The 27,732-nt window shown below is 43.6% G+C and overlaps 1 protein-coding gene across 1 annotated transcript; it reads right to left on the reverse strand.

Annotated features, from left to right (window-relative positions):
- Positions 1-470: 470 nt before the first annotated feature.
- Positions 471-27,732, reverse strand: EGLN3 (egl-9 family hypoxia inducible factor 3). The gene is made up of 5 exons (XM_058806867.1): positions 27,376-27,732; positions 7,874-7,993; positions 5,895-6,031; positions 5,131-5,204; positions 471-4,040 (listed from the first exon to the last, which is right to left on the reverse strand). Exons 1-5 carry the CDS (start codon positions 27,730-27,732, stop codon positions 4,003-4,005), a joined length of 726 nt encoding a protein of 241 aa, XP_058662850.1. The 3' UTR covers positions 471-4,002.

A 27,732-nucleotide genomic window follows, 5' to 3' on the forward strand; every position in this document is an offset into this window, starting at 1 on the left:
AGTTCACAGCTCTACCAAATGAGTGAAAATACCTTGGCTTTCATTCAACTGCACTGTTAGTGGGAGTGAGGAGAAGTCTCCCACACAGCCACAGGACAAAACTGTGGGATTCAGACTGGAAAAGTAGCAGGGGGAGGATGTGAACACTGTTAAAAATAAAACTTATCAGACAACAATTGAATCGTGAGAATGTTATCTGGTTCAACTGGAGCGTGAAAACAAATGGGCATTTCAAGAAGAGGGTCACTAGCAAGGTAAATAACTTCAAAATAGCAGGAAGTGACCAAGGGAATGTGCCAAGCCCAGGGCAACACAAAAGGGCTCTCCATCAGCAGAAGACAGTCGTGGATACAGATTTCAGTGTCACCTCACATGCAGCTGCATGGCACTGCACCCACCCTTGCATCCCTGGCCACAGCAAGACACAAGACTGAGAGATTTGCACAGGACAGTGTTTAACATGACCCAGTGTTTATTGACTCCCGCAACATTTTTTTTAACAGTAACAGGAACACAAAATGTGATGTGTGGTAAAATACTACAAGGGGTTTCTACATGGATCCAATGCAAAGTGCCAGCATTGTTGACCAGCATACAATCTGACAAGAGAAGATGTAGTCATAACTCACTCTCAGATATCTGCTGGGAGTACATCACAGTCAAAGTAGAACTAGTCATTTGCCTGCAAATAGACACATTTTCTTCTAGATGCAAGTGGTGTTAGAGCCAGCTATTTTGCAACAAGAAATATATATAATATATTCCAGCATTTTAAAAAACACACAGGACTAAAACTGTTTAAAAATAGAAGGGGAAAAAAGAGTGGAACTTTTTAGACACTATTTTGTAGAAGTCATTCTTCATAGAACCAGAAGTAATCTAGAGAAAAAGATTTATTAGAGGCTAGTTTGCTCAAAAGGCCAGTGCTCACAGGTTTAAGAATAAAAACAGTCTCTTGATTTTCAGCACTGTCTCCTGGCCTTTTTTCCTCCCTGCACAACAAAAACCTCCTGTTGAAAATTGCAGCTTAGTGGCTCTGCACATTTTTCCCACGCAATTGAAAAGGCAACCATGTTTTTTAGAGCCATCAAAAACTTGCATGACATGACATGCCTGTGCAGCATGAAACATCTTCACAGATATAAACAACGAAGGCACATTACCTAAAGATTAAAAAATACCAACCAGAATTTTTGGAGGATTCAAAGTTAAATACCTTAGAGAAAGCATTCCTTTTCACAACTGGCTGACAAGTGCTGTTTAGCCATTTGATTCAAACAGTTTGTATGAAGACAGAACACAAGGAAAAGGCCTCTTTGAAATACCCTCCCCATGTGTATGTCACACATGACCAACACCCCCCTACACCCCACCCCCAATTAAACTACAGCTTCTTCAAGGTGATCATCCCACTGAAAACAGAGTAGAGACCTGAAATGGAGGACTGAGGAATTGGTTTCAAGCTCTCAAGCCCTCACTGTTTTTGCACTTGATTACAAGTGTTAATAAAGACAACACACCCTGCCACAGAATAATTTGCTCTGTCTTCTATATATGTAATATAGATGAGGAAGATCTTCACAAAAAAAGAAAATATGTATTTATTTACAATAAATGCAACTATACTGCTCCATGCTCCATTCACCACACGTTGCTGACCGCTGCAGAAACCTGGTGGCAGCAACAGTGATAACTGAAGTACCTTCCCTTTTCAGCCCTTACACAAAGCTTTTCCCCTTCCACCACATTGTTTTGCCACTGTTCCAGGCTCCAGTGAGATGTGTACTAACAATGCTTTCTAGTTCATTTTTAAGGTTACAGTTTCTAGAGGCAAAGCAGTATTTCCTCTGCTCTGATTCTCCTCCTTTTAAAATCATATAAGAGTTTCAAATTTATGTGCCATTGTTAACTTTGAATAGGTGTATTCCATCACCTTCTGTAAATAGTAATGCTGTCTTCTCCAACACCTCTCACATTTCAAAGGATTACCTCTCTCAAGGAAGACCCTTTCACCTCCCACATGAACATTTTAGAATAAGAATTTCAAGTTATCACTAAGTTTCCTTCAAGTCTCTGGTATTACTTAGAATCAACTGTAGTAGAATAACATTTCTTTTAACATTAAAGAACATTTATCACGTTCTTTGTCTTTTTCTAGTTGTAAAGATATTAGTCACACATGTTCCCTCATACTCCTCTCTTAGGGTGCACAGTGCTCATGCCTATACAACCTTAGCTGGATCTCTGGGAGAAGCCAGAGAGAATAAGGGGTTTCTTAGCACTGCTGTATTTACATTCAGCATTCATGGGCAGGCTGAAGGATGCTCAGCTTTTCTTTAAGACACAAAACAACTTTAAAAAATGCTCCATTTTCTATTATCATTTTTTAAGTCATGAAAGTTACTTCTCTTCTATCCTATGCAGCTGTTACCTGTCACTGACATTTAATAGCTGCCATTGCATACAACTTTTCCATTCCCTAGTTGTTCAAGTGCAGCCCATCACAGCACAACAATGCAGCAGAGCGTGGGGAAGCCATGCAGGGGCCAGAGGTTCAGACACACCACCTTCCCCAGCATGGGCAGGTGGCACAGGAAAATATGGGACACTGAAGGGGGCATCTATTTGGAACATTTAATAGGGTCTGACATACACACTGACAGCACGAGATAAAAATGAATGCAAGTGAGTGTATTAGGCTGAGAACAATTCGTGTGAGTGATAAATACATCCACTGCCAGATCCCAGCTTCATTAAGAGCTATTCTGAACTGCATAGTAAGTGCTGGTTGTAGAAGTTTAGACAGTAGACCAGTTACTCACTGAGTCTAATAAGTTTAAAAAAAAATAATGGAGGGAAAAAATGTGTGCTTTGCCATTGGATAACTCTGATCTCACAGCCTGGGCACAGCAGCAGTAGTTACCTGCCATCACAGATCAATTGAAACAGAATTGCATTTTCATTCAAATTACATATGCATGCAAAATTAAACAAGTGTGTTCACTAAGAATATGTAGCATGAAAATCAGGTCTAAGTTACCCATTATTTATCATATATTTGTCAGACTGCCAGACATATCTTTCCCTTTCAGATTCATATCTATGTCATACAGAACACAGCAGATGGAGAAGTCACAAAGCAAACACTTCTCTACATATCACTGGCCTTAAGGGCCAATGCATTGTGTGCCATAAGACTTTCAAGTTTACCAGATTTTTGGGAGAAAACAGCTGCTTTACCAAACTGTGAAAATAGAACACATACAACCCATACTGCTCAAAACAGAAAAAATAATGGTTTTATGAAGTGTGAACAGATGCATAACTACTTTCCCCCCAGTCCTGGGACAGAAAGGGCAGTAAAGCTACAGAGCTAGAATGTGCCTCTTGAAGAGCAAACAAAATCCAGAAAATGCAACAACTGTGTAGACAAACATCTGGGAAGTCATGTTTCTGAAGAGCTGAACCAATGTTCTGCACAGCAAAATGATGAACAATACATCAACAGGTCCATTTGGGACAGACTGTAAAATGCTCTACAAACATCCAATTTAATTTCTCCTGTCAAATATCTCTCTGTGCCTGTCAGCAGTCTGCCAACTGATTTTAAACTTGCAAGGCTTCTTCCCATTTAACTAGAACTTTTTTCCCTATAAAGTGCAAATAAGACTCAGTTTTTTACCACTAGTTCCAATGACCATTATCTTAGTTACAAGACTGATCAAAAGCCAATTGGCTGAGCCACTACCACTAGGCTTGAGTATCACATACTCTTTTTTTTTTTTTTAAACCCTGGTTATTTTTTCCAGCAAAGAGCAAACAAGTCTTTCTTCTACCAGATGCAGCATGACAGGAGGCTGCCTTAAGTACCATCAGTGTAAGATGCACGTGCTAGACACCACCGGTGCATACTTGTGCATAAAAATGTTTTGCCCTTATTTGCTGGAAATGGAAGTCATCTTTGGGATCTTATTTCCTCACAAAGAGTTCATGAGCAGTTGATTAGTCTTCATTAAGAGGTGCTTCTCTCTTCCTTGCATCTACATCAAAAAGAAAAAAAAAACAAGAAGTGGTTAAACCAGGGGGTTCTGACTGTATTCATCTGAAAACTCAGAAACAGAAAAAAATTGGTTTATTTTCAATGGACAATACTTTACATTTCAGAATCATGCCATGAATCCACTATGTGGATTGAACTGCTACATGATACCACAGCATGTTAACAAGGACAGTCACACAAAGATCTTATACATTTTTCATGTTCAAATTGAAGATTATGCATGCAATATTTAAGTAACCAAATAAACTCTGAGACCCCAGATCAGTGATACTTTTCCCCCACAGCCTCTTGGCCCCTTTTTCATGATCCTCTTTAAGGGTGAAAGCAGTATTTGCTTTCCATACAAGCTAGAGAGATGACAACAGTCTCTTCTGAAAATCATTTGACTAATTACAACTTTGCCCAGCTGCACACATTTTTAAAAAGACAAGTACTCTCTCCACACTGTTTTTTGAGGAGGCAGCCCCTGAAGACCAGATCTTAAACTGCTCTGAACAGCAACCCTTAGATCATGGTCCCCGGTAGGGTGTTGGAACACACCTGGACAACTCAGTCTGTGACCCATATGCCATTAGTGCAGCAGTGCCATTAGAAAGCTGGGTCACCCCTTTGTGGGCTTCTGCCCTTCACTAGTACAGGAGACCCTATTCATCCAGAACATTTAGAGAACACAATTATTAAACTGTCCGTGAAAGTCCAAACAGAGTACTAAACAGGGTTTGGAGGAGGCAAAATATACCTCCCAAATAACAAAAGAACAGCTGACTCCCTGTGGTTGGAGTATCCACCTAGGGTAGGAAAAAAATGTCAGTCATTTGGGACTCAAATCAGAAACTGTCTCTCCCATTCTCCCCATTTTGTTCATCAGGGATTCTAGGGCCAGGCCTGATCTCCTGTCACAACTTCTCCACCTGCATAAAATAACTGACTAGCAATAACAGGAGAAAAAGCTTCCTAAATATGCATTACATATGCTTGTAGTTACAGAACCACTTCTGCTCTATCTCTGACTCTGGAAATACCAAAATGCATTAAATTCTTTCTAGTGAACATTTATAAAAAAATCATACCAGCTAAGTTCCTGAACTTCTTTTTGGCTTCTGCTCTTTCTTCGGCATCAAAATACCACACGGTCATGGCATATCTATAAAAGAAAGAAATCTTGCATGTCTTTCCACAATTGATATTAAAATACAGCAGTGCACTTTTATGCTCATGGAGAAAGCCAAAACAAAACTGGATTAGTAGACTAAAAAAGTAGAATGAAAGTGACACATCTTTAGATGCAAACACAGGCAGCATTTTAGTGCATATTTTAACAAGTCAGATAGAAATATAGGTGAGAATTTCTGCTGGAGGCACAAAAGAGAGCATGGCCCCTGGTAACAGAGGGCAAAAGTAGCTTCCAGACCTTTGCATGTTTTTCTGTTCTGGGAGGCCTGTAGGCAGCTTGGGAGCTGCCCTGCGTCACATCAGCTTTTCACAGGCTGCTGACAGATGGTAGCCCCAACAATCCCTATAGTGTTACAAGGGCCAAAGAATAACCCAGCACCTCCCAGCTAAATAGCTATGCCCAGCTTGGAAGATTTCTCCTGTTAATGGTTGAGGGCCTTTTTTTTCCAACACATGAGGAAATGTATCATTCGAGCTTGCTCCTCCTTACTTAATGAGAGAATTCCCAATGACTCAAAACCAGGAAATTCACTCAACATCTGTCTATTTTTTATGCACATGTATTTAAACATGATGGCCATAATTTTGGATTAAAATACTGGTAGAAGAGATGCTCTGGGGTTTTTCCTAGCCAAAAAGCAATATTAAATATGCTACTTACCTGGTTGCATAAGAAGGCTGGACTTCATGTGGGTTCCTTCGATCTGACCAAAAAAAAAGTAACCGGTCAAAAATCGGCTCAACATCTGCTACATAGGACTTTCCTTCTGGGAATATTCGAAGAATTCCACCATGCAGCTGAAAGAAAAGGAAAGATTGGTTGTTTGCACATATAAACAGCCACACATTCACATGAAAAATAACTTATTTCTCTCTCCTCCACACCTAACAAATGGGGTATAATCATCTAATGATAAACGTGACGCCTACGTGACAACACTGGAAAACCTTACTGTGTCTCTTGGCCACTTTACCAGTCTGTAATGCTTCAGCTTAAGCTTCTGTCTAAAGCAAATGAACCAAGATAAGGTAACACCAGCCCTGCAGCAAACACTGGGAAACTTCTGAGCTCCAGTCAAATTTCTAGAACCAGTGAATACCACAAGCTGCTCTACCTGACCAGTCTGAGATCAAGCTCTCTGCCCAACTCTTCTTAGATACTGCTCACAGTATTTCAGACAACATGCCTGATCACTTAGGAGTTAAATTCTACACCTCAGGAAGAGTGAAGTCTGTTTTATTGTTAGATTTGTAAAACTTCTCAAATGCATTATAGATCCCAGCCACCATTTTCCCTACTCATAACACAGCCTGGTTTCTCTACCATACAATTCCTGTCTTTCACGTGCCACGATTTTCAGGAAAAATGTCTGGTGATCTACACACACTCCAGAAACTTCAAGAAAAGATGAAGATGAACCCTGCCTCATCCTGCTGCTGTTAGAGTGCTCTTTGGAGACTTTAATGCTGCATCACAGAGTGCAGTGCAGCACCAACCTGATGTGGTACCTCCACGTCACATGCAGACCTCAGTGAGAAACTACTAAGCCAGGTTTAAAGTCACATAGCTGTTTTCAAAGCCCAGTACTATTATACTCTTATATAGCGTGTCCTCCAGCATACACTTACATAAAATCACCATCACATCTACATAATAAACTCCATCAGTGCCCTGAATTTCAGTTAGCTTTTCTTGGTGCTCACTTGGGTGCCTCCCCACTATTTGGATAAGGGTGTAATGCACAAAATAAACTGGATATTTGCATTTCTTCCCACATCTCCTCCTTCATTTTATTACATTGAGATGTTTCACTGTCATACTCTCTGTAACAAGATGCGCTTTTCTGCAACACTGCATTTTTCAATCACATTGTCTCTGTATCTGAACTCGCTTATAGTATTTACCTGTTCTTAAAGAGCATATTGTCTTAAAAAGAGGTTAGAGAAGCAAACAACATTGTACAATTTTCAAGTGATAACCCTCATGAACATTTGTGGTGCATTACAACAGACAACAGACTTGAAAAGAGACATTCTGCAATTTTACAAACTCCTCTTTTGTTTCTAATTTAATAGTATGGCACATTCAGGGGTGACTTAACTGCCTTATAGTAGCAATATAGGCAGGAACAAGAGTTCTATCCAGTCAAGAAACCCACTGGTGGAATCAAACCATGTTTGTTCCTCTTCCTAAGCCCCACTGCTTAAGAAAAGGGAACTGCCTGAATATCTTCTGCAGGTTAGCCTGAAGTATCAAGAATGATAAAGTCACAAATTTGGGCTGTCATTTTACTCTGCTCCCACAATCCACTTATTCTGTAGTGAATTGATTTTCTTTTTCTGCTGTTTCCTTTAAACAAAGTGTTAAGAGCACACAGGCCAGTGCTTATAGCTTTATCCTATAGCAAAAAAAACAGTATGTGTGTAGAATGAGAGAGGACGATAATGAAACAGTTCACATTCTTACTTCCAAAGCATTGACAAAAACAGACAGAAAAAAAAAAAAAAAAAGAAGAGATGAAGAATGGACCAGCAGCTCAGAAGTTCATCAGAGTTCACAGAAACAACAGAGAGCTCCAGAGCTCTGTTTCTGAAGTAGGTTTTCCTTCCTGTTGTGCCTCAACCCCATGGCTTACTCACCTTGGAGTCCCAGTTCTTGTTCAGGTAATAAATACAGGTGATGCAGCGCCCGTCACCATTTGGATTGTCCACATGACGAACGTACCCAGTCCCATTTCCAGGATAGCAAGCAACCATAGCCTGAAACATATAGATTGTAAAATAATTAATTCTACAAGATGTCCACCTTCAGTTTTAATTTGCTAAGCATCCTCCCACCACCAGTTTGGCTCACTATTTCTCAGATGATCAATCCAAAACCTAGAGCAGACATCATCTGAATGTATTTTTGCACAAGTGTTCTTCACAGGACAGCTCAGCCAGTGTGAAATTCAAAACTGGAAAATAAATACCCTTATAATTCACAACACATACACTAAAATAAAAGGGAAAAAAGTGAAACTAGAGCACTAGTATGCATGGTACAAGCTTGTTATAAGCTACGTGACTTTGAGGCAGTTTCAGCTGAAATTTGCTTGGGTTTCTACAGATAAGCAGTCATTGCAAAACAGATTTTCCAGTCATAATGAAAGTAGAAAGCATCCCAGGATGTCATGCTTTACTACCACCATCCTCCTCTATTCATATCTTCCAGCCATTGTCATGTACACCCCTGTGTGCAACTCAAAGTGAGTGGTCCCCAGGAGGTGTTGGTAAAACTCCATAGAGCAAAGTGTGCAAAAAGCTGCAGCTCCTTTGTGCTGTGTTTGCATAGGGCAGTGCACATTTGCTTTCATGGACTGAGCCACAGAACTAACCAAATAGCTTTCAGAGCATTTCTCTCTTTGATCATCTTCAGACTTGCTGATACAATCACTTAATTAATGGTTTAAATTTCATCTTGAATGATAAGATAAGCCTAATATGAATTACTCCAAACCACAAGGCAATTAACAGGTCTTAAAAGGTTTTTACAGTAAAAACATATTAAACTTAATTGACTTAATTAGCAGCCTAGGCAGAATGCAGGCAAGATCAGGTGAGACTGCTGGTAGGGTACTAGATCTTTCACTCAGTGTCTCAGTCACTCATCATTATTGGGGCTACTTGGCAGTGATACTGATCACCCCTAAAGCTGTTGCAATAGGAGTCTTGTTCCTACTCCCCTGACAACTCCAGATTGCTTGCCAGTAATTAGCAGCAAGAGTGATGGGAAATGATGGACTAAGTTCAGCTGGAAAACTGCAGATAGTGTTCAGATGTGGGTTCTGCAATTATCATTCCCCAATCTGTGTGCTGTGCTGCCATAAACAACTTGTGCATGGAGCACACCACAGGCTCAAGTTCAGCTCACTGTCCACCAGGATGAGCTGGGGGTTCCCAGGTTCCCCTGGGGAGCAGAGCTTCTGGCAGCCCCCAGCCTGTACCTCTGCAAGGGGCTCCTCCTTCCCAGGGCAGGAATCAGATTTGCCCACGTTTAATTTCATAAGGCTCCTGTTGGCCTGTTTCCCCAGCCTATCTGGTTTCCTTTGAGTGGCAGCCTTGCCCCCAAGGGCATCAACTGGTCCCTCTCAGTTCGGTGTCTTCTGCACAGCTGAAGAGCACACTCTGCCATCTGTTCCAGCTTACTGATAAATAAAGGTGTGTGTTTAACACAACAGGTCCCATGACAGATCCCTGTGGTGCCCCATTTGGTAGCAGCCTCCAGCTATTGGAGGTCTGATGGACCATGACCCTTCAAGTCCAACCATCCAATCAGTTTTTTACCCACCTACTTTTCCATCCTTTCAGACAATAAAACCCTAACTTCACATATAACAGTATTTTACATGCCTGTGCCGCAGAATGAGGATTGCGTACCATTTGCATGACCTGCAATGATCTGATATGCACAATTTATAATGTAATTGATAGTTGGAGGTTGACAGTATAGGCTTTACTAAGAATTTTTTATCTAAGAACCCCAGAATTCCTGTTTTCTTCTTGCAAGCACATGTGAAAGGCATGCTGTTCTCATGAGACATGACCAGGTACAGTACAGCACATGCTGATTTAATCAACAAGGAAATTTCACTGTGCCAACAAACACCAGCACAGAAGCTACTGCCAGCCAGCACAGTACATCCCTCAAACCCTCTGCTACCAAGAACAAAACCTATCCACAGGAGTCACCATGTATGAATTAACTTTCCTCCCCACAACAAGCACCAGCTCAGCACCTGCAGGCAGCAGTAAGGCACTGGGGCCCGCTCTCCACACCTCAGGCCAAAGGTGCCGACAGACTAGTGGCCTGCAGGGTCAGGACGTTATGCTAAACAAAAGCAAATACTTTTAATTCCAAGTAATAAGCCCTCTTCCATACACCTAGCAGTCAGGTAGATGCCTTGCTGTAGATCCTGTCTGCTCTGTTGTCATTCTGCTGTAACAAATGGCTCCAGAGCTGCACTACATTTCACTATCAGCCTGATAACAGCAGTAAGGGCCAGTGTACAGCTCAGTGCTAGAAACATGTTGAGGGCATAAGTCTGGTGGAAACCACAAGTCAGATGTATCTGCAATGTAATAATGGTCTGAGGAAGCTGGGCCCTCACTGGAGGGAATAACCCAGTTTGTACATTCCCCATCCCAGTTACTAGCCCAGCACCTCATGCAGGGGCACCTTCACCCATCCCACATGCCGTGAGCTGCATCAGGTCTAACAATTAAAATAGCAACCTTGTGTAAAACAGGATCTTCACACGCTGGGAAACATGACCCTGGTGCCCCTGAAGCCATTCAATCACTCCCCTCCTCAACTGAGCAGGGAAAAATGTAATGAAAGGCTCATGGGTTCATAAGGATAGGAAGAGATCACCCACCAGTAACTGTTGCAGGCTGGGGAAACTAATTTATTGCCAATCAAATCAGAGTAAGATAGTGAGAAATAAAACCAAACCTTAAGACACCTTCCCCCACCCCTCCCTTCCTCCCAAGCTCAACTTCGCTCCCAAGTTCTCTACTAGGCCAGCAGTGGGTCCATCTTGTAGCCAGCTGGCATTGGCTCTGTTGGACATGGGAGAAGCTTCTAGCACCTTCTCACAAAAAAACCCTGATGGGCTCTCAGCTACCAAAAAACTCTCAGCAAACCCAACCCACCGTGAGAGCTAAGAGCACCAAGGAGAGGGGCGGGGAGGAGGGCAGTGCTGGAGCTGGATGTGGCACAGCTCTGCCAGGGCCAGCTCAGCACAGCCCCGCTCACCACACCAGGGGATGATGCATGACAGGAATACAACCTCACTGGCCAACAGTACCTCGTTTGAAGTCAATGTACAACACAAAATTATGGTGGCCTTAAGTCTCTCTTTGGAGAGTAGACATTACTCCAAGATTACTGAACTGCCTAAAAATCAACCCAATATTACTACTGTTTTTAATGCCACAAACAAAAAGCTACTGAACTGCAGACCCTGAAAGGGATTTAGGTGCTTTATCTACTATGGAAATCTAGGCAAAAGGCCAGAGTTTCCCCTGGCCTCCCCCACATAATATGCTCTCTTAGAACATGTGCTTTGTCTCCACCATTGATGCATAATTTATTTATTTACAGTGTGCACCTTTTGCAACTGCAACACTCCATCCCTGGAGATTAAGTGGAACAATTCCCACAGAATCCTAAAGCATGGGCCACACTATAGCTTAACTTTCAGAAAAGCAAAGAGAAAAAAGTTTCTAGTAGCAGTAGCAAAAGAAGAAAAGCAGAAGTGAAATATCCTTTTTCCTGGCACAGCGAATATTTGAATGAAACCTTAAACAATGAAGGGAAATCATTCTGGTCCTCCTAGAGACTGTTGAAATGATATGAAGCTTTATCAGAGCAATGGCTGGAGCAGCTCCAGAGCAGATCAAGCTGGCCTCAGCAGGGATTCCAGCTGTTAGCAGTACTTTTGGAATCATTTAAAGCAAACAAGAAACAGGAGATGAGATGCGTGACCCAGACTTAATTTAGGTAATTTGTGAACATTGGTATCTGCCAGATTAGTGCACAGTCCAGCTACAAAAGCCAGAGGCTCGATAACAATAATCAAACTGTTTACCAGGTGTGCACGTGGAGTGTTAGTTAAAAATGTTTCCTACACTTTTGGCTATTTTGTCCAGAAGAGCACACTCCATTTTTGGAAGCAACTCCTCTCTTCATTAACGATCTTCAAACCTAATCAAACTTACTATAGCAGGCAGTGATGAGCAGGAATGTACCTAATATTTCTGCTTTTCCAATACAATCTATTACAATGGCTGCTGGTTGGCTTAACTTCCCAGTGTAAGCACTCAGAACATTTCTGCAACACTCCCTTTTTTTAAGTTAAAAAAGAAGAGTTTGTCTTACACTACAGCTGAATAGTTAAAAACTCATACCCAGATGCATGCCTTTGGAGTCACACACACCACCACATGAAGACCAATGCTCTGGTAGTCTAGTCAACAGTCATAAATTAAACCTACAAAACTTGGAAAATGAAAAGCGAATCATCAAGACTAAAGCTTCTGCCCTGTCATTTTCAGGGATGTTAGATTTCCCAAGAGGGTGCAAATCAACCACAAGTTAAACAAGCAGCAATTACCACCTTTAGGATGGACCCAGGAATCGTCAGTAAATTCCACACTGCACAGAAGCTTGCAGAAATAAGTTATCTATCATTCAGTCTAAGTATTACACTCAAGTCAGCCAGAGAAATCTGCAAGTCAAACTGCAAGACACTAGTAAAGTTTGAAGGCAGATAAAAAACAACTGTTCCATTGAGAGGATTTTTCCCTGCCTCCCAGTGCTTCTAGCAAGCAGAAAAACAAATTCTCTTAGCTGATGGCCAGGATCATGCTGTGAGACATGATTTACAAAATAAGCAATGCTAGAGCAGCCTGATAGGTGGAACAGAACATTTCAGAAAATATCTCTGCTAGAAGATGTTTGTAGGTGGAAACGAACAGTGCTTAATAGGAAGCAGTGGAGACACCAGGTCAGAAGGTCCCAAATTTCAGCCCAATATGTGGTTTTCAGGTCTGAACTTGAGGGCAAACAAAAATCACTTTTGATCAGTCCTCTAGGGTATTAGGACTACCAGGATTCACCTGATTGTCTTAGTTTTGAATGTATATTGTGCTCAACCTGATTCTAGTTCATAGATGTGCACAGTCTTTACATCCAGAAAGGGAAAAGCACCCAGCATGCTCTACATTAAAAGAACATGAGTAGTCTGACATTTCATGATCAAAGGCAGGAGATTCTCAGTTGAGGCTTGACTGACATATAAACACTATGGGGTATTAAGTAATTTCTTATTGCACCTAAGTGTTTTGTGCTGCACAGCTTATAATGGTTAAGTATAAAATATTCATGAACATAATTAAACATTAGTTTGAGTTTATGAAAGTTAAAATATTCAACTACTATACTGAAGTATGAACTGGGAACATTGATCTAACTTAATACTCTATAGAGATGGGAAGGAACAGAGGGGAAAAAATTATGTTGAAACACCAACAAATCAGAAACATTAGCTTAATGCCTGTTGGAAAGGGAATCACCAGTCCCAAGAGGGAGTAAAAGTCTGCTAATTTCAATCAAGCAACACATGAAATGGGCTTCAGTAGCATTTTTCTCATATTGCATGAGAAACTGGTCCCTCATTTCCTCACCATAACTTGGTTACCAGTCTTCAATCAAACTATTACTTGTAACTGTGTAAAAAAATCCTTTTTCCATGGATAGCACTTTCACCAGGTGGTCTGGTACTTGCTTCTTGCTTACATGCAAGCCTGATCATTAGATTCAGATCTTCCAGCAGCTGAAACCTCATCTCTCTTTTCTTATTTTTTTAGTCTTTTGAATGCACCACAGCTTGCTTGTTGCTTACAGGTACATAAAAGGACTTTTTAAAAGAATTTCTTGAGAAACAACCTGAGGATGGGAATTGTGGGAAAGACTATTCTCTCATTTGCAGGAAGAAGATGCTAAGACACTGATTTATTTTTGCTCACCAACCAGAAGTCTTTTATTACCTGATAATACTCTGATTACTGTATGATGGAAAACTGTCCCTGCTTGTTAAATTTCTTTTAAGAACTAAGAGTAGAAAGAAAGAACTACCCATGAAAGCTCTGTTCATGGATTAGCTCCATGCCACACAGCTGTTGGTGATTGGCATGTTATCTAGTTGTAGCTCAAGGAGCCTCTAATAAGCTCTCAAATCTTACGGAAGGTGTCTGTAAGGAAAACAGATCACAGATGGTGCTGCTTTAAAAATGAGCTCCCTGTTAAATGAATCTGTGATGGCGCTTAAGAAGCTTTCCTTATGATTGGCAACAAAATTTAGTTTTTCATAGCCTATTAATATGAAGGACTGTTTCAGCCTGTGACTACTTTTTTTTTTTTTTTCCTTAGAAGAACACACACTTAGAAATAAATCTGGATGCCCTTCAAGTTCAAGCTGGCTGCCAGAGCAGCGCCACTGTGAAACAGGAAGGCAGCAAACAGCCGTGCCTCATGTGGGCAGCAACCACCTGCAACTGTTGAGAGAGCAGGGAGCATTTGGGAACCAGCCTTTGGATACAGCAGCGACTCTGCTGAGCTGCTCCCACTGCTGGGTACCTCCTGGGATCCTACAGGATCCTAAAGTCAAGGGACAATTCAGAAACTCTGAAAGGATCTGACCATGGAAGTAGTTCTCCAGGTTTCCATGGGCAAGAGAGTTCCAGGCATTCATTTACCACTGTATACTGCCTACATGGCTCACATATTTTAAAAAGCCAAGGAAACTAACACTGCTTTCAGATCACCACCCACCTTATCTGTATTCAGCCTCTGGTCACAGCAAGAAGAAAACAGAACACTGAAAGTAAAGGAAACAAATCTGAAACTGCCATAGGAGCACAACTGTCCTTGCAACGAGCATCTTTGCCTGTTGTAGTAATTAAAACAATTAGCCTCCTTTCTTGTATGCTTAATAAATCTACATAAGCCTATGTGCATGTCAATTAACACTTTTCTCCACTACTTCAAGTGCTTCTCTCGTCTTCCGCAAACACAGAATCAGACAAGATTCTTATTTTACATCCTCCTCTGACCTAAAACCACGCTTTGGTCGGTGCTGTCACCGCTCGCTGTGCCTCGCACGCACACGGCGGCAGCGCCGCTCCAGAGGCGCTCAGCGCTGTGCAGAGCGGGCACACCAGCACGGCAGGACCTCGAACTTGAAAGGCTATTGCCAGTGAATTAGTTCAGTCAAGGATATTCAGATTAAGTCTCCAATTAGCAGCTGTAAACATGCGCAGTGCGTGGATGTATCAATAAAGGCTGTTGAGTTTAGAGAGACCGCCCGCCCCGCGCCGGGGAGCGCTGGCTGCGGGCCAGCGGGGTGATGGCTTAGCGACAGTGCTACGTGCGGAGCGTGAGGCCACGGCCAGCGAGGCAAACTCCGCTCCCGAGAGCGCCTCACACACGGGGAACCCACACAGGCAGCGGCACACAGGCGCTCCGGCACTTCTCGCCTCTCCTTCTTACTCGGCTGTCCCTCCCTCCTGCGCTGCGAACACAGGCACAGAGGCTTATCTCCCACACTTCAAAAAAAATGCTGCCTAATTACATTTAGGATTATTTTTGCCTTTTGCTGAAGCCCTCTTTCATCACCCAGAAAACTCTTTCAGTCCTCTCCTCTCCCCAAAGAACCAAACCTGGCCAAGCTGCACTAATGAGAAAGCATCCCAAGCAATTGATGCAGATGGAGAAAGCATCCCCTGTAATGAGCCCTGGGGGACATGGTGACAAGCACCACCCCCGCAGAAAGGCAAATTCATAAATAAGTGCAAGCTCATTAAGGAAATCTGTAAGGACTGTCCCTGTATGTTCAGTTTCTCAGCAGGGAATAAAAGCCTGGTAACCAGCACACACATCCTCTGAGGGTGGAACACTCCTCATCTGTGGGGTAGAAAGATAACCTCACAGTTCCTGAAATATTCCAGCCTTTCACTCTTCATCAGCAAGTCAGACCTTTTCAGTTCTGCTACTAGTCACCCAGAGGATTACACCACTTTTTTTTTTTTTATTTACAACATTTAAATAACTGCATATTTTGATGCTCTTGTGGTTGTACTAATAAAGGTCAGGAAAGACAGCCACAACATAACCAAACTTTTGCTGCTGTTGGAGCTGCCTGAGCTGCCAACATCCTTTTCTTTTTATTACCCATTTATTTTTAGCCTGTGGGCCCAGGGCAAGTGAGCAGCAGAGCCCACAATACTTTTATCAGCTCACATTTGGTACGCAGCACTTCAAACCCTTCCCGTGAGCTCATCAGGGGCAGCCCTGGACAGGCTGGCAGGCACAGGTGATGAGCCACCACCTTGGTGTGCCAGGGGGACAGCAGGCCCCAGCTGCCAACAACAACCCCTCCTTGAGGCCACCACCCAGGATGCCTCTTGTGACCCCACACAATCCCAACACAGCAGAGGCAGCACCACACTGGGGGAGATGTTTTCCTTTGCCCCTCTGGCTCAGTGAAAAACACCCTTCACTGCCAGAGAGGAACGCAGGGTTCAGAGAAGCACCACCACACTTGGCAGGTACCCCAAATACGCCTCAAGGGTCCTCCCTGTCAGAGCCATCTGGGCTCCTGAGGCTGCTAAGAATCACTGTGCTGCATAAACAGAGAGATCAACGTTCTTAAGTGCTTGTTATCACAGCAGTAAAACCAAATTAATGCTAATTGATGAGACCAGTTATCTCCTATGTTAATTTTGGAAGGAAGCCATCTCACTCACTACCCACACATCTTTTGCTCACCCATACCTTTACAGAGGACTTGCCTGGATAACAGTATCCAGCATAAGATTTTGAATGAATAATTAAGTGTAAAACCCATTAAAATTATCTAAAACAAATTACCATCAGAAATAATTTCTGCTATGGTTCAATAATGTGTAGTTCTTTACCTCTAAGGCTTATGCCTGCACATAAAGTTGTACTGCTCTGTCTACAGGTGCACTTTACAGCAGTGTAATCTCTCAGTTAAAGTGGACAGATGTGTATTCAGTGGCACACCATCCTTCCATGCAGGAAGGGAAACAAGATATTCAGATTCAAGGGAAATTTGTAATCAAACTGTGCACCTGTTCTAAAGCTAGGCAATAAAACCTATAGGTAAAAAAAAAAACAAATAAATCTTAAGTGTTTTAGTGCCTTTCCTCTCCACCACGTACACAGCTGGTACTTACACCACTAAGGTATGTGTGGACAGACACTCAGCAATTCTGAGCAAAGCAAGCACGCACAGACAGACATGCACACACCACAAACTGACTGCCAGCCTTACATCTGCATGTCTCAGAGATACCCACAAAAGCTCTCATCTCCTGAACAAGGAAGTCTGCTCCTTAGCAACATGGATTTGAACACCGCCTGCTGAATTCCCACTTCCCTCTGGCCACTGGTCAAGTGTGTCCCGTGGATTTATGCTGCCACCACCTGACAGAAGAGACCAAGCTAAAGGCCAGCTCTGTTGTGGCCACTGACACAGGCTTCAACTCTCCTGCTGGGGCAGTGGCCCTGCACAGGGACACATCCATGCCTGGCAGGTTTCAGCCTGCTCACACCTGCTGCTCTGCTTTGCTGCAGCCCCCTCTGGAACCTTACCCAGTCACTCCCACCACCACAACTCAGTGAAGCAGCAGCCCTTGGGAGATTTCTCAAGGCCCAGCTCAGGACTGAGTCTCAGAGCAATAATGTTCTGTGGCATCTAAGGTAGTTTCTGCAGGAAGCACTGCAAGTGTTGAGCAAGGGAGGCAGACTCTCTGGTGTGACTTCAGGATGTTTCCTGAGGATGCAGAGAGCCTGGAGCGTTCTTTCTGGCTTACTCCCCCCCTTCTTCCTCTCTATAATCTTTCTTCTGGCAGCCAGTGTGACAAGAGCAGTACGTACTCAGAGCCACCCCAGGGGAAGGCAAGGCTGAGCCAAGCTGGAGGCTGGACAGAGGCTGCCTGGGCAGCCAGAGGAGGCAGCCCTCATCCCTGTCTCTGCCCTGGGATGGAGATGAGAGATCGTGGCTGCCTAGGCATGACAGGGGTAAGAAACCACCTGGTGGGGGCCCTGCAGCTGGCTTTGCTAGAGATATGGGCTACAAATGCATCTCTGTGGTGGGAAGCACAGAGGGGGAAGGCAGGACAGATACTTGAGGGGAAGGCAGAGCTCTAGGGTTACATATGCCCTTTTCAGTGTGAGGGTCAAGCAGGTACTGTGTCTGCCTGTAGCTCTGGTCAGCATTGGCACAGCTAGAGCCTTTTCTAACTGCAGCCAAAACATTGTACCAATACAGCTTATAACTAGCAGCAGTAGCTTCTACAGATGGTAAATAGTGAAACATGCTTTTAACCAAGTGCCAGCAAAGAAAAAAATATTTGTTTCAGTTACAGTCATCCAAGTGTAAAGAAACAAACAAAAAAATCATGTCAACTACATTTTTACTCTTGCCAAGAAATTATCAGTGCAAATGTGAGACTGCACTGAGCCTTTACATCACCAGTTAAACATCAAGTTATTCAATCAAGTATCTTGGTAAAATGCACAACTTTGAGACTTCAGTGTTTGACCATCATGAAATGTTGAATTTTGCCAAATCTGGCAATGAGGACCAGAGCTCACAAATCCTCTCACTGCTCCTTCATGAGGAGGAAGTCTGTAAAACAGTGAGCCAGGCAGTGACCCTTCCTGTTGGGCTGCTTCAGAGACACCATGCACGTGCTCCATACAGCAGATGACAGAGGGTGAGTTAACTTACTGAGGTGGAAACATAAGTGAATATTGTCAAGAACAGAGTTATCAATACATTCTGGGGGACTCTCTCCTGTTTGTGTACATCTACTTGTATGGCTTTTATGTGTTAACAGCAGGACATGTTATAGCATTTATGGTGATGCTTCTCCTTTTTCCAGTGTGGATGGCTATGCAAGAAGCTTTCTTCACTCCCTGGAGTTCCACGGCAGTCAGGAAGCTCCATGCCAATCTCCACCAGCACAAAGCCCACTGTTCTTACACTCAGGCTTTTCCCATTCCATATGGCATTCCTCACCACACACTGCCTATCTCTTTGCATGCACTGCTGGAATGAGTGCTACTGTTAATGGTATTAGGACAAGTTTGCCATAAGACTGTCAGTTGCAAAGGTCAGATAAAAATCATTACTATCTACATCATCACGTGAGGCTCCTTGCTGCCTCCCAGGAGAGCACATAAAAGATGACCCGCATTTCAAATGTAACAAAAATATTTATACAAACACCAGGGATGGCACAAGATACACAACTTTTCCTACAGTTTTCTAAACATATTCTAGCATAGTCTAACACAAGCACCCATTGATCTGAAACTGCCTTTAAGAAAAAGTAGTTAAGTGAATTGCTGAACTGGAGCCAGAGTTTTAAAAACATTTGTCTTATCACTTTGTATAAAAAATTACAGTGCAAGAACACATAAGCAATGATTAATTATATTATGACTTACAGACAGGAAAAATGCAGACATATATCTTGCTTGGATTTTCAGGTCCAGAAAGAAAGTACAGAAAACAGACTATTTATTTTGACCAAAGGATTCACATGAACTAGATAGACACAAGACTCAAAATGGGTATCTTTTTTTACTACAAAGCAGGATGCAATTTCCTGATGTTTGGCAAAAGACATGCATACTCTGCCATTTCCAACTGCAAAGCTTTGGACAAACTGTGCTGTTTCCAGTCAGTGCAGATAGAGTGCTATGCTGTACTCCTGCCATTCAGACTACTCATTTTTATCTGGGTGGCTAAACATGAACATTTAGTAAGCCTCCATGGAACCACTATGGTCAGCAAAAATCTCTTTGATTACTTTATTTGTGAAAAATCAGTGCTTTCTACTAAGTGCTTTGCATGTTGGCACTAAGTTTATTCACCTACTAATCTTATCAAAGCACAATGTCAAGAGAAAAATGACTGTCAGGGAAAAAGCTCCTTTCTGTCACTGAGAGATACTAGATGCACATGTGTGAGTGATGGAGGGGAAACAGAGCTTACAGCTCTCCCCAAATCCTTCACAAGAATGATCACAAGTGGTGTGCTGATGGGATGATGTGCCTGTGAACAGTTTAAACAGTGGGAAATAGATGATTTACTTGACATGAACCTCCTTCATGATCTTACTTCACGTCACTGACTGAACTGAGAGACCTTCTTGCTTTTCTCACCAACTCTGTAACATCTTTTCAAAGCAGTAACAGGTCTAAACCAAATTGTTACATAGTGTTATGCATCAGTCAAAATCTTCTGTCAAACCCCACCAAGTTCTGCACCACTGCATCAGTTATTCACCCTGGAGCCCACCACAGCAGCCATCAGCCATAGCCACAGGTACCAGAGGCAGTTTCCAAAACACCTCTTCCCAAGAGCTCCTCTACTAATAAACCTTACCAATAAAGCCTTTTCACAAAGGTTAGAGAGATGTGTTGTCGGCAGCTTTCTAACAATGTTGTTTCAGTCTTCAGCTTTGTGACAGAAGGATTACAGTCATGACAAATCCAACCCAGTGCTTTAAATTCCCTCAAACTGGAATGCACACATCCTCCTTCATGGAGGTAAAACAGGTAACACTTCCTCTTAGGCTTTCCTTCCTAAGGAAGGAAAGATGGGTGAGTGCTACAGGGCCTGCTGGTGCCAAGGGACCACTTGCCCCCAGCCTGCTACACAATGGGAAAACTCAATCCAATTGCAAGAGGAGCAGAAACAAGTGACTACCTCAAAAAAAAAAAAAAAAAAAAAAAAAAAAAAAAAAAAAAGAAAGAGTACCTTGTCTTAGTAAGAGTCATCTTGAAACATTTGATAAAAGTATTGATCTCTTCCAAGCGTATTGAGTTTGTTCAGGAAACATCAAAAATTTATCTCATTAAAAATGCATACACGCTTGGATCATTGTGGTTCTATCTCCTCCCTCTCTCATCCTTTCCACATGCAAAAGGGAAAGACTTGCAGTACTGTTCCACCACCACCTCAGGAAAAAGAATTTAAAAAATATCCCTGCAATATGGAAGAGGATACTTCCATGTAATAAATCAAGCAAATTTCCCAGGAAGCAACATGCAAGAAAAGACTGAATTACATTGAGCCACCATCCAGATAAATTTGAAAGTCAGAGAAAGAAGAGTTTACTGTGAAATCAAATAAAAGCATTGGGATTAACACAGCTGGAATCTTTAATGCAAAGTAACAGGTCACTTTTACTGCATACTTCCTGCCCTGCATCAGTGTTATAAGAATCAATGTCCATTTTAACATATACTGCTATCAGCAATGAACTGTATGAAATGGACTGAATTATTCATTAACAATTACCTTGGGAAAAGGCACACAAATATTAATAGCAAGGATCATTAGGAAGAAATTCTTTGCAGAAAGGGTGATTCGATATTGGAATGAGCTACCCAGGGATGTAGTGGAGTCACTGTCCCTGGAGGTGACTGGATGTGACACTTAGTGCCATGGTGGTGTTCAGTCACAGTGTGGACTCAATGCTCTCAGAGGTCTTTTCCAAACTAATTGATTCAGTGATTCCACGGCCAGCTCTCCTCCCTCCCAAAATGCAGGCTCAGCAGGGCAGGGCACTGAACTCCGAATCTTGTCATTTCCCCAGCGGCTTTCCCAAGGATACTGCACCTTGTGATGCCACACACACATCCCCGTGGGTACAAAGGACAAACACTCCCATACATAGAGGCCTTGATGCCCTGTATTACAGTCACACCAGCATTCAGTGAGCAATGGGTCCTCACACTAAAGCAAACTGAGTGGCACATACCTGTTCAGGGCTTGCAAGTGATCAAGCTCTGGCCAGCACACCAGTAAGGCAACCTCTGCAAGTCCCTGGCACTAAGAGCTGACACGGTAGCAGCAAGAACTGCTACCAGAGCAGGCACAGCAATGAATAAGTTACTGCAGAAAATGCATGACCAATGTATGAGAGATTGTGGAAAACTTCACTGCTTTGCCACCACTGTGTAATTACCAGAGTCTATCAAGACTCACTAAGAACTGCTGGACTGTAAAACTACAGACAACAACAAAAAAAATTGCCCTGATGCCACAAACACATGCAAAACTCAGGATAAACAGACCATTCATATCTTTACATTGCCTGAGAGCACTGACACTTCCCTTCGTTTATAGGATTAACCACCTTCTGCCTTTCTGTGGGACTATGGCTGTAGAGCACATGGACAGGCTCCTGGCACAGTGTGATAAAGGTCACTGGGTGGATACAGACTTCCCTGGCAAAAGGGGGAAAGGAGGACCAAGAGAAGCCACTTGGCAGCCAAAGGCCCTGGTGTAACACAACTGAAGGCAGCAGGTTTTTGCCACTGCCTACCATGAAATAAGTTTGCCAGCGCACTACAGTCAGGTTTTTAAGAGTGAGGATACAAAACAGCTACTGAATTCAAGCTGCTTGCAACTTCAACACCTGAGTATTAATTCAAACACCATTCCCTAGAGGTTTCTCATGCTTCTGAACCCACTTGCAGACATGTCCATCACTGTCTGTGAAATATTGATCCATTTCTCCAATATCCTGGCCCTGCTGAAAGAAGAATTTATCGAAAAGATTCTCCAAGTGCCTCTTTCAGAGAAGTAGTTCTTCTGAAAGTTTCAAAAGTCATTGAGAATAATTTGATGAAGAACAAAAACAAGTGTTAATATGCCCAAGTTTATACTCATCTGATTGTCAAGTAAAAATTATACATTCCTGTGTATAATTAACCAGGCTAACTAATGTTGCTTGACAAACAGAGATATAAACATCAGCTTTGACACTGAGCCAAAGCAACCACACTAGGATCTGTGCCAATGCTGAATTCTTCAGTTTCATATCATAAAATGACTTGTCTGTTGTATTTACAGTTCCAGTGGCTCTGGACTCTGCTGGCAGCTGGCCAGAAGAACAGATTTGAACTTGTGCATTATGGCACAACATGTGCATTTGATTAGAAGAAAGAAATTATGCATATTTCTTCTGGATGGTGGTACTCATCAGACCTCCCATTGTAAACTAACTGTAAGGCACATTGCTACTCAAGTATCAAAAATACTTTGTAAGTACAATAAGCCAGTATATCTATCTCAAGGGGCAGTACTGCTCTTCAGCCTACTATAGCTAGAGTTTTCTGTTATCTCACTCTTCAAATCAGTACCTCAAGTCAGAAAACTCAGCATTTCACTGTTTTAATTGCAAAGGATAGAATTTGAATGTTATAGAACAGCACTTTTCTTTTTTCATATATAAATGCAAAAATACCTCACCTCCTTACCTGAGTTATAAGGGACTTTATAAAACTACTGCTGTAACATCTCATCCATTTCTTCAATCTTCAGGAACAGAAATCTTGGTAACAACCTGCTAGGCAGACCATATTTCAAAACCTACCTAGGACCACCCCATCATTTGATAGGCAGAAGAACCCACTCTGGTTTCCAGCAAACACTCACTAGCTATGAGCTGCTACCAAAAGACCTACTTCTCCTGTGACCATTAGAGAGGGTCCACCAGGGCGGTGTTATGGCCACAAGCAAGTTTTTGAGAAGGTTCACATCCCATAGGGACTTCTAAATTAACTAATCTTACATTCAAAACACTTTTTTATTTTTTAACTTTAGGCCATACACTTGACACAACATGAGCAGTTCTGTTCTGAGCTGAAAACATCAGTCACAGGCTTCCTTCAGCACAGAGCAACTACTAAGATTACAAATTCTTGTTTTATTTTCAAACCAGCAGGACTCACTGGTGTCCAGCAGGTGCAAGATGGGCTCAAAGTCCCCAGAGGCAGCCCTGACAAGGATTTCAGCCCTTGGTGGTACCCAAGAGGGTATCTGTGACTCAGGGCAGGAGGTGCAGAGTCCACTGAGAGTGCAGCCACACCAGTTCAAAGTACCTTCCACCCCTCAGCATGAGGACCCAGGCAGCGCTGGCAGCACGTCAAGAGCTGACTCAGCTGGGGTACCCAGGGCAGCAGGCACTGCTGGCATTGCCCTGGGACCTGCCCAGCCACAGGGACAGCTGCCCCTCTCCAGCAGAGGCAAAATGAGACAAGGGCATCAGCCTCGTAGCAGCAGATGAACTATGCAGACATCCCACTGCAAACACAGCTTTAACTCTTCCACCCACCAGCCAGCCAGCCTGGTTCCTGCCATACTCGGTCCCCTGCCTCCTCACATCAGGGACTTCCAAATTCCCCCAGACCCCGCAGAGTCTCTTAAAAAAACACCCAAAAAACCTCCAAAGACACTCCACCCATGACCAAAACATTTCTCAAGTCTTGAAGGAGGAATTTATAGTACAGTGTTTTCCTACAGGGCACCCCCCTCAAGCCCCTGCAAATGCCAGTAAACCCCAAGATGGAACTTTGGGATCTGGGGAGCCAGAAGCTGTAGCACATCACCCTTCCACCTGCAGTCCCTGGAGCACCACCTGATCCAGAGGGCACTCTGGGTGACTGGCCTCACAGAGCAAGCTGCAGCTTTGCTGCTGACCTGAAACACCCACCCCCACTTCTCCACCAAGGAGAGCTCCAGCAGGGTAGTGTCAGGTCCTCAAAAACAGAGTGACTTCTGTCCCCAGGCCAGAACATCTCTCTGCACAAGGACATCAATCTTCTCACTCTGAGAAGAAGACTGAACTTGGGTCAATTATGCCTCAGTGATGTCCTTAGTCATTTACCTACTAGAAAAGGGGAATCATTCTATTATCTTACTAGAAAATGGAGACTAGCTGATGAGAATACAAAAGCCAACAAGCAGTGCATTGCATCCATCAACCTTTAACCATGCTTTGATCATTTAACCAGCCAGTAATTTAAAATACAACTTACACCAAAGATATATTTGTATGACTGGTCTGCAAAGATGGCAGGTTACATTTCATGATCAGCCCTCAAATGTCAGCCAGCAGCTCCTATGAATATCCAGCACCCTTGAAAATTTTACTTCTGTTCATTCTCTTTGATGCAATCTTAACTCTCTTGAAATGCTCTTGAAATTAATTTGGCAACAGCATAATCCCGAGTGACTTGTTTCTCTCATTTAGCTGAAAGGAAAATTTCAATTATTGGACAAAAGTTGTTCAGGACTTATGTTTGTGTAGCTAGAAAAATATGAAGCACTTCACACTGAACTGACATAATCTGACATAAGTTCATTTACCAGGCAAATCTCTCGCCTTCTTCCAATACTTAGGCTGAAGAGTAAAGTCATACTACTTATTAAAAGAATAAACCTTTAAATAATGATGGGCTGATACAACATAAGTGCATTTTCATGACAAACTGAGTTAACATGTACCTAAATGCTTACATTTTAAACAAATTGTTCAGAACTCTCAGTTTTGAGTAATATCTATATCCCAAAACAATCAATTACAACAGCACACGTCCCACAGAGATGATCTGGTCCAGTTGCCCATGAACATCCCACATCCCCACAAATGTTAAGCTGTGAAAGTTTTATGGGCATTCATTTACATGCATAATCTGTCAGATAAAAATACTGGATTTAAATTTGAGATTTGTGTGTATGCATTCATAAGACTTCAGATGAAAAGCAGAATGAGAAGATTTTATGGTGGAAGAGAAATGTCTTAAACCTACGTGGGAACCTGCATGCACTGTAGCAATCAGTTGTTAGTCACAGGAATAATCTTCCTGCTGAAGGCATCCCACATCTCAGTTACAGACAGCAGCTGCCATTCCAGGGCCTCACATACCCATGGTACTTCTTATTGTAACAAGAGGATTGGTTACCATTAACATCTGATGAAAATTTCTCTGCATTTGGTTTTATAAACAATACTGAGATATTGAGTCCCTTTCAGTCCCAGACTGTTGTGCAGCACTTCCATGTGCTGTTTGGAGTCTGACAACTTTCACATTAAAGCACAAGAGCCAGAAGCCTTTCTTCATTGTAAATAGCAAGGCTGGACAGCCTCCTTTTCACTCCAATCCAACTTTTAAGCAACTCCCCAAACACACACACACACAATATCCACCCCTACACACACCCCCTTGGCCAGAAATGCACTTTCAGCAGTAAACAGGTAAACAGAAATCACCCAGAGAAAGGATGGGGATGACCTTTAAGGTGTGCCAAGGCAGGATGGTTATTTATGCCTCCTCATACAAGGGTCTCAACAGGAATAAGTACAATCCAACCTACCCACATTTTAAAACATACCTACCCAAGCTTTAACTGAATTGATGATCAGTAGTTCAATGGAGCAAAGAGTAAGGAACCTTTATTGCTCCCACTACTGTGTGTAAATGTGTGGGGGTGTATGCACAGGTTTCAGTGTGTTCCCAAGTCACTGGTGAACATCACTGTACTTTTTTCTTCATTTTCAGGGCAGAATCGCAGTACCATTCACACATGCCCTTAGTCCAGTGCAAGTTAGGATCTAGAGAAATGCCTAATTTCTCCCTATTGTCATTTTTAAAAGTTGCATTGTTTTTGTTTCTGGCATACTCTAAAAGCAGCGGACCTTTTGAAAATGTACTATGTCAAGTCAGAAATAAAGAAATAAGCATTCAGGACGACAAAGCAAACGTAGTTCCAAGCTAGTTCATTTAGCAAAACAGGTAAGGAAAGACAAGACAAGTTATCCCACACTAATGTCTTTGCAAGTGCAAATAAACTTCATTGGGAAAGAAACTAATAATACAAGTGTCGCCTTCATTTCTGAGAAAGCCTAGAAAAAAACAACTTATCTCTTTAAAACAAAAGTTTTGCTGCGCTCAAAACACTAAACACATCCCGTATTCTGTGCGTACTCGATTTAGTAACGATAATCTCTTCAGCTGTAGAACGGCGACAAGAGTCGGAACCGCGAAACTATTCAGGATAATACATGGGCGAAACATCCAAACAATCGGATCAGAGCCGGGTCCGTTCGTTCGCAGGGAGAGAACGGAGAGCTTGCTGCCCCGCGGAACGCAGTCACGGTCAGACGTTTTCGGTGGGGCACGCCCCGCACTGTCCCACCCTGTCCGCACCCGGGGTGAGCACAGCCAGAAGCGGGGGGCAGCCCGCTCCAGCCCACCGCCAGGAGCCGCCGGCGGAAGGGACGGCCGGTGTCACACAGGTGCAAAGGCAAGGGACGGGAGGGGGTCCGGCAGCCGAAAAGCCCGGCGAAAACGCAGCAAGGGAGCGGCGAGGAGCCGGCCCGGAGCGCTGCTGGCACCGGCGGGGCGAGGGATCCGCAGGGGGCGGCCCCGCTTCCAGCGGGACCCCGCACGCGGCGGCGAGGGCTGGAGAGCGGCTGCGGTCACGGGAGCCCCGCAGGCAGGCACGGCGCCTCCGCCACCCGGGGACGGCCCCGGGGACTGCCCGAGCCACGGGCCCCCGCCGGCACCCCCGGCAGCGCGGACGCGCCACGGGCCGGCGCCCGCGGAAAGTTTCGGGCAGGTCCCGGCGGCAGCTGCGAGGCGGGTCGGGCCGGCTGGGAGCCGGTGCCGCGGGCGGACAGCAGGTCGGGGCCCCGCGGACCCTTACCTTGGATCGCTCTTTCACGTAGTACTTGCCGAGGCGGCTCCCGCAGTACATCACCAGCCGGTCTATCAGCGTGAGGAGAAAGTTGATGGCCTCGCAGCCCTCCTCCGTGCCTCCGATCCACTTGATCTGGTCGCCGCGGAGATGCCGCTTGGCGACGCCGCGGCTGGGGCCGGCCAGCTGCCCGTCGGCCAGTTCCCCGTCGCGGTGCATCCGCTTCACCCGCTCCAGCACGCAGTCCCCCACCACCTCCCCCAAGAAGTTGTCCAGGTAGCAGAAGCCGATGTCGTGCAAGCAGGGCACGACATACTCCAGGGCGATTCTCTCCAGGTCCAGCCTCATGATGTGCCCCAGCGGCAT

Source organism: Ammospiza caudacuta, chromosome 6 (assembly GCF_027887145.1).
Source record: "Ammospiza caudacuta isolate bAmmCau1 chromosome 6, bAmmCau1.pri, whole genome shotgun sequence".
Taxonomy (NCBI): Eukaryota; Metazoa; Chordata; class Aves; order Passeriformes; family Passerellidae; genus Ammospiza; species Ammospiza caudacuta.